This window comes from Micromys minutus, assembly GCF_963924665.1.
Source record: "Micromys minutus genome assembly, chromosome: 17".
NCBI lineage: Eukaryota > Metazoa > Chordata > Mammalia > Rodentia > Muridae > Micromys > Micromys minutus.
Genome location: NC_137952.1, coordinates 28,623,185 through 28,630,657, shown reverse-complemented (window position 1 = coordinate 28,630,657; position 7,473 = coordinate 28,623,185). Strand labels below are relative to the sequence as shown.

The 7,473-nt window shown below is 42.1% G+C and overlaps 1 protein-coding gene across 1 annotated transcript; it reads left to right on the top strand.

Annotated features, from left to right (window-relative positions):
- Window positions 1–46: 46 nt before the first annotated feature.
- Window positions 47–3,778, top strand: ZSCAN29 (zinc finger and SCAN domain containing 29; the record flags this gene model as incomplete). The annotated part of the gene is given in 3 exon segments (XM_080930965.1): window positions 47–287; window positions 291–306; window positions 3,051–3,778. Coding segments are annotated over 3 exon segments (927 nt in total). The 5' UTR covers window positions 47–104.
- Between the last annotated feature and the right edge of the window lie 3,695 nt (window positions 3,779–7,473).

The following is a 7,473-nucleotide window of genomic DNA, read 5'->3' as shown; positions in this document are numbered from 1 at the left end:
CCCACTGGGAGAGGAAATGGCACTAATTCTGAAAGCTTACGGCAGCGCTTCAGAAGATTCCATTACCAGGAGGTGGCTGGGCCCAGGGAGGCTTTTAGCCAACTATGGGAACTTTGCTGTCGATGGCTGAGGCCAGAGGTGCGAACCAAGGAGCAGATTGTAGAATTGTTAGTGTTAGAGCAATTCCTGACCGTGCTACCTGGGGAGATCCAGAACTGGGTACAGAAGCAATGTCCAGAAAATGGAGAGGAGGCGGTGACTCTGGTGGAAGATTTGGAAAGAGAGCCTGAAAGACCTGGACATCCGGTGAGGAGGAGGGGGAATTCAGAAGTGTGTGTCTGGGGAGAGGCAAGGATAACGGGCAGTTTAATGAGTCAGATGTAAAGAGGTTTGGTGATTTTTATACTTCTGGTCTGGCAGGGTTGCTTTTTCAGGCAGGGCTTGCTTGGAGATGCCTACTCTGTTACATTAAGTGTTCACTTCAGTTTCTTAAGAAAGAAAAATGGAAAAGTTTTTTTCCAGCTGCTATTTGGGTTTCCGTTTGATCTTTCTGCAGTTCCAGCCACTCTAAGCTAATGATAATGTAATAAACACTTGTCTGTCCTAACCTCCCCATCCTCCACTCTGGCCTGGCCTCAGAGGATGGTCTCTTTGGGAATATTAAATAATCCCCTCCCCCAATGCCCCTTGTTATGACCATGACAATTAACAGGGGGTTATTTCTAGGTCACAGTCTCTGTGAAGGGGCAGGAAATGCACTCGGAGAAGATGACACCCCTGAAATCATCACTGGAGTTATTGAGTGTTCTGCAGGAGTCTGTGGAACCCCGGCCCAAGGGTGTATCCAAGAAAGAGAGGGCAAGAAGTCCAGCCCTGAGACTACAGGAGCAGAAGAACCCAAAGGAGAATCTCAAACCTTTTCAAAGGAGTGGTGAGGAGTAGATTCGTATGGGAGAGAGCCCTCTGAGTTGGAAGTAGGGAGTTGGGAGTAGTGAGTGGGGAAAGGGATTTCAGAGATAGTGGCACCTGCCAAATGTGATGTTTTGGGACCCTGGAAAGGCAGCTAGTTCAACCCTCTGGTAGAGTATTACATTTCTTCCTTTGATAAGTCTCCTTAGATTTTATTACAACTGGAATACTTTTATTTCTACTGATAGATGCTTATTTTCTAGACACCCTCTTTATATACTGAAGACACCTTTGTTCCAGTTTTTCTTTCCGTCAGCTCCATTTTTTAGATCTAAGTTCTTATTCTCTACATTAGAACCTTGAAGTTCTCTAAATACTTTATCATGAAGAAAATGATATCTGTATTATTTCTGAGATGTTGTTGTAAAGATGTAAGAATTTTACTACAGAATTCTGCAGCCTCCTGTAGTACAGCCCAGCATATGACTACAGATGATCTTTGTTCACCTGGTAAAGCCATGACTCTTAGCTTTCCTCTGCCTTTGGACCCAGTCACTTATTCATTTTGTAGAACTTGTTTTTCTTCTTTTTGCTCTATTGAACTATATTTTGTTTATTATTATTTCAAATTTACTGAGGTTGTTTTGAATTCTGATCTTATCATCCAATATGACCAGCAATAGCATTCTTGGTTAGTTTAATAATGGTCTTTAGTCATCCACTTCAAGTACCTCAACCTTGATATAAGAGCCTGCAGAATCTCTCTTACTGTTTGCCACAAGGACACACACTGCAGTAAGAAAAGGTACCTGTCGGACAACAAGCTGGCTCAGATGATAATGGTACCCTCTGCATAAGCCTGATGACCTGAGTAGAAGCAAGTCCATGAAGTTGTCCTCAACCTCCACATGCACTATAGCAGGTGCACTCCCACATACATCATACATACACATGAACATTTTGTTAAAGTACCTGTTATCAAAGAGCTTACAATATAAGAGCACACAGTGAATTAAAAATATGCACTAAACTCAACTGTCTGGAAAAAAAGTGTTAAGGACTTGTTCAGTTGTCCTGTAGGGTTTTTAGCAGTGTGGCCATGAGATGGGGTTCTAGGGAATGCCTCCTGAGGGCACTGGCAAGAAGGCTTCCCAAAGGATGGGTGAGTGCCAACAGGAGGTGAATAAAATGTACAGTATTCTTGAGAGAACAGGAATGGACAGAATATGCTACACACCAACATTAAGGTTCTGCAGGATGGCATGTGAGCTGAGGAGCAATTAGCACAGCAAGTGCTGTGTTGCTAGTTATGCGGAGATTGAGAGTCTGGACTTGAATGGAAAGGAGAACACATGCTGAGGGAAACATTTACAATTTGTTGACTGATTGTAAAGAAACTTCCCCCCTCCCAACCTCCTGAAATCACTGAATTTAATTCTCAGGACTGAAGTAAAACAAACAAAAAACAACAGCTAGGAGTGACTGACTGAGAAAGATCTGCAAAAAGTGGTGTAGAGACTAGGGAGCAACCTGGAATGGAAATACCTGCTCAGAACACTTTCTTCTCTTGTTCTGCTTTAGAAGACAAATCAAGCTCTTTGACACCCTGTGAGGTTGCCTGTATTTTCTATTCTTCAACCCAATGAACTCTGAAAACATTGCCTTTACAATTTTTGTTTGTTTTTAAAGACAGGGTTTCTCTCTGTAACCCTCACTGTCCTGGAACTCTGTAGACCAGGCTGGCCTGGAACTCAGAGATCCACCTGCCTCTGCCTCCTGAGTGCTAGGTTTAAAGGTTTGCAGCACCACCACCTTTCTCCTTTAAAATCATTTAGATAGAGGCTGTGAATGTAGCTCTGTTTGTAGAATGTAGTGTGCACAAGGCCTCATTTGATCCCCAACATCTGATAAAATTCTGCTAGGTGTTACACACCTATGATTCCAGCACTTAGGTGGAGGCAGGAAGATCAGAAGTTCAAGGTCATCTTCTACTATGTAGCCTCATTAGGACTAGTCTGGGCTATATTAGACCCTGTTTCAAACAAAGAAGATAGTATCTCTTGAATTAAAGAGGAAAGGTGTTTTGTTGTTTGTATGATCAGTCCAATCTGTGATACTTCGGTTTCCTTCCCTGCAAACAGGGTTTCCATTTCCTAAACACAGTGTGGTGTCCAGGTTGGATCAAGGAGAGCAATGGATCTCAGATCTGCTTAGCTCTAAGGAGAAGGAGGTCCCAAAAGGCAACAGCACAGGAGCCAGTCCATTACCATCCAAGAGAGAGAGAATTGGCTGGATGGAACAGGATCACTGGGTCTTTGATGATGAGAAGGTGGTGGGTGTTCACTGGGGCTACAAAGAGACTAGAACACTGCTCGCAATTCTCAGTCAGACTGAATTTTATGAAGCTCTCCGAAACTGCCATAGGAACAGCCAAGTGTATGGGGCTGTAGCTGAGAGGCTGCGTGAGTATGGTTTCCTCCGGACTCTGGAACAGTGTCGGACCAAGTTCAAAGGCCTTCAGAAGAGCTACAGGAAGGTCAAGAGTGGTCATCCACCCGATACCTGCCCCTTCTTTGAAGAGATGGAAGCCCTGATGAGTGCCCAGGTCATTTCATTGCCCATTAATGGCCTGGAAGAGGCAGCCTCCCATTCTGGCCAGGCTGGCAGTGATGCTGAGACTGAGGAGGAGCCAGGGCAGAGGGCCTGGCAGCATGAAGATGGAGAAGAGGCTAGAGATGAAAGGTCAAACAGTGATGACCTGGAGGTAACCCCCCAGGACCCTGACAACCCACCTGCATCTGTCCTGTTCCGAAGCCCAAGTGGTAAGAAGCTTTTCTTGGGCTTTGGGATTAGGTTTGAAGATCAATGAAACTGGATGTGGAACCAGCCATTGTCACTTGCCAGCTTGGCCATTTTAATAGAAACAAGGTTATTTCTTAACTCTGTATTGTATTCTCTTCTGTGAGCACATCATGAAATAATAGTAAGAGGATAGTTTGAGCTACATCTCAAATTTCAGATTTAATTTTTCAAAGAAATATACCCAAATAAAGTGTCTCCAAAGGGGTAATTTTTTTTTATTAAAATTGATTTTCCTGTTTAGGAAATGGAAAAACAAAACAAAAACTCCATCCTCTTCCCCCCTTTTAAAAGGGAATTTTTAAAATAAATCATGGCTGAAACAAAATGTTTTTCATTACCTTTGTTCTCATCTTTTCCTACCTCTCTAGTTTTCCTCTGGTCTTTTGGTTCTTCCCTGTTTTCCTTTCCTCCCAGTAAGTGGGAAATAATGAAGAGGTGTTCTCAGATAGAAACTGTCTGAACCTTCCCTCTCTTTCCCTGGATACAATGTCCTCTGTTCCTTTGCTAAAAGTCTAAAGAGACCTGCAGTGAGCATGTATCAGGTTGAAGATACACTGTTCTTGCTTCTTTCCTCATTCTGGCCTCTGCAGTTCTCTACCCTGCAGATCAAGTACATGGCTGTAAGACCCTTCAGGCCTTTGCTCTTGCTGGGGTTGCGTAATGGAGACAGTAACAGATGAAGGCAAGCCATGATGAAAATCTGACGGCAGTGCAATTCTGAAATAGGCAGTTCCTTAGAATTTTGAGTCATTATTTTAAAAAATTATTTATAATTTTATGAATTTTACTTCAAAAGCTTAAAATTAAAAACAAAATAACAATATCCCACCAAAACTAACTAGAATCGGTTAGTTTGACTATTGGTTCTGAAGCCATAGAGCTTCCCATTGGAGTTTACACTTTATCCAGTTTTGAATCATTCTATGAGAAACAGAGAAGTTAGGGATGGCACATTGTGGCTGACAGCAGCTGTTCCCCACCCCCCACCAGACAAGTAACTTTCCTAGTTGGTTATCAAAACTAGAGAAATTAGTAAACAGGATGGGAAATGTACTGTGCACAAGTACTTAGTGTATCTGTACTAGCTGTTTTTCTTGTGACAAAATGCCTGATGGGAATAACTTAAGGAGAGTGTGTGCATCCTACTGGGAAAGACAGTGTTGAGAGCTGCTCTCAGTGTGGCAGTAGGAGCTGGAAGTAGCTGGTTATCCACATCTGTAGTCAGGCAGCAGGGAAAGTGATGCGTGCTGGTGCTCAGCTTGCTTTCTTCTACCTTCTATCAGTCTGGGACTCTAGCCCATGCAATGGTGTCACACAGTCAGGGTGGGTCTTCCCTTAGTTAAACTTTTCTGAAAACACCTTCCTAGACACACCCAGAGTATATCTAGTTAAGTTGATAATGAAGATTAGCCATCACAGTGCATAATGACTGATCCAATGATCAAGTAGAAAGGCTTCTTGTAAGTCACCAAATGGTTCTAATAAGGTTTTCTGAAATCACTAAAGAAACAAAACAATCTATAATTCATGTATAGGTTTGGTGATAAGTCTAGGAACCTGGGCTTGGATGGCCTCCCTCTGTCTCTCCTTTGCTTATAAATCGAACCCCAGGCCTCTTTTATGTTTGAGGTACACTCTGAACTAGTGTCTCCAGCTTAACTGGTTTTCCTGGAAGCCGGCAGTAAGACTGAAGAGTTGAGGCTCTAAAGCTCTGGGTTAGATGACGCTGAAATCTCTCTTCTGGTGCAGGTGTACACTGGGGCTACGAGGAAACCAAGACTTACCTTGCAATTCTTAGTGAGACTCAGTTCTATGAAGCTCTCCAGAACTGTCACCGCAATAGCCAGTTATATGGAGCAGTTGCTGAGAGACTCTGGGAATATGGCTTCCTTAGAACCCCAGAGCAATGTCGCACCAAATTTAAAAGCCTACAGACCAGCTATCGGAAAGTCAAAAATGGCCAAGCACCAGAAACCTGCCCCTTCTTTGAAGAAATGGATGCTTTGGTGAGTGCTCAAGTTGCTGCCCTACCTAGTGATGACCAGGAAAAAGAAACAGCTTCTTGCTACCTCCAGAAAACCAGTGAGACTGAACCTGAGAAGCAAGATGAGGACACAGAAGATTCAGATGATGAAGATGATACTGAGATACCTCCAGGGACTGTTATAACCCGTGCCCCAGTCTTATTCCAGAGCCCCAGTGGTAAGGTTCTTTATTTCTACTTTTTGAGATAGGGTTATTGTTTTGTTTAGCTGAGATTTGACTTGAACTCACTGCATAGCCAAGGAAGTCCTTAAACTCCCAATCCTTCTGCCTCTACTTCCTAAATGGTGGTATTACAGATGTGTGCCTTCATGCTTAACTAAGAGTCTTTCAGTTCTCACTGTATAAATAGCAGAGGAGACGCTATAGATTTAGGAGAAAAACCTTGAGATTGAGAGCTGACCACTATACCAAGTTCTCCTGAGTTCTTATCTTTCTTCATGTTTCCTATCTATTAAAACAGCTCAGTAAGAAAATGCAAATTATTAATGTGGCTTCCTTTATCACACTACTGCATCACTTGAGATAGTTGCAAACTGTAGATTCACTGTTATTTTCATGTGCTAAGGTGCTTTAGTGCAAGTAACTTAACCCCTAAATTTGTTAAGCATTAAGAACTTGGGTTGGAGACAGAGTTTAGTGGTAGAGTGCTTGCTTGTTCAACGTGCCCCAGGCTCTAGGTTAATCATTCACACTGCAAATGAACTATGTTACAAGGCTGATCTGACTATGTTACTGAGATATTGTGTGAAGTATCCAACACAGTGCTAGGCACACAGTAGGTATTCAATAGATAATAGTTATCACTTCTGTAAGTCTTTAAATCAGCTTTCTGATGTTGCATTGAATGTGTTAATATTTTATTGGGTTTGGGAAATGTTAATCTTCTTGGAGGTGCACAATACACTTTCACATATTAAGATTCTAAGATCTCAGTCGATCCAACAAATCTCTATTTTATGGCCCACCTTAGTGTTAAACTTCTAGAAAATACATACACAGGCCGACACTCAGTATTCTTTTGTTCATAGATTTAGTCCAAGGAATTCAGGAGCCAAAGTTAACCTGGAACAAGTAGATGAGCGTAAATTCTCATAGTTAATGCTGAAAAGCTGGCATTTGCTTTCTAGAATGTTAAAAAGGTTGCCTAGCTAGGCTAAATTACAATGTTTTTTGCAACATCTGGATTTTGGAGAATTTCTAGAGATACTTTTTTGAGGTCCTTTGTTCTTTAACAGATGCTAAGTATTTTTGTCTTCCCTGTTTTCCCCCCTGTAACATATACTGGAATGTGGGAAGGGACTTAGCAAAAACTATTTCTGGATCTAGAAAATTTCCAGGAAATATCCCTGAGTGTTTCCTTCTAGTTCCCTCAGTCACTGGCAGTGGACAAGACCACAGCAAGCCCAAGAGGTGGTAGAACAATGTGGAAGTGTCTGTTTGTAAACCCAGAAATTGTCTTCTTTAAAAAACTGCTGACTTCTTGCTGCTCTGGATTTTTCTGCAGATACTGGATATTCAGAAAGAGCTGGACATGTACCAGCTTCTGTATAGACTATGTAGATGAAAGGCTTGTGATGGTCCAACATAGGGAAGAAAAACACTAGAATTTTAATAATTTTAATATAATAGTAATTTGGAGACAAGAGCTTTTCTGCT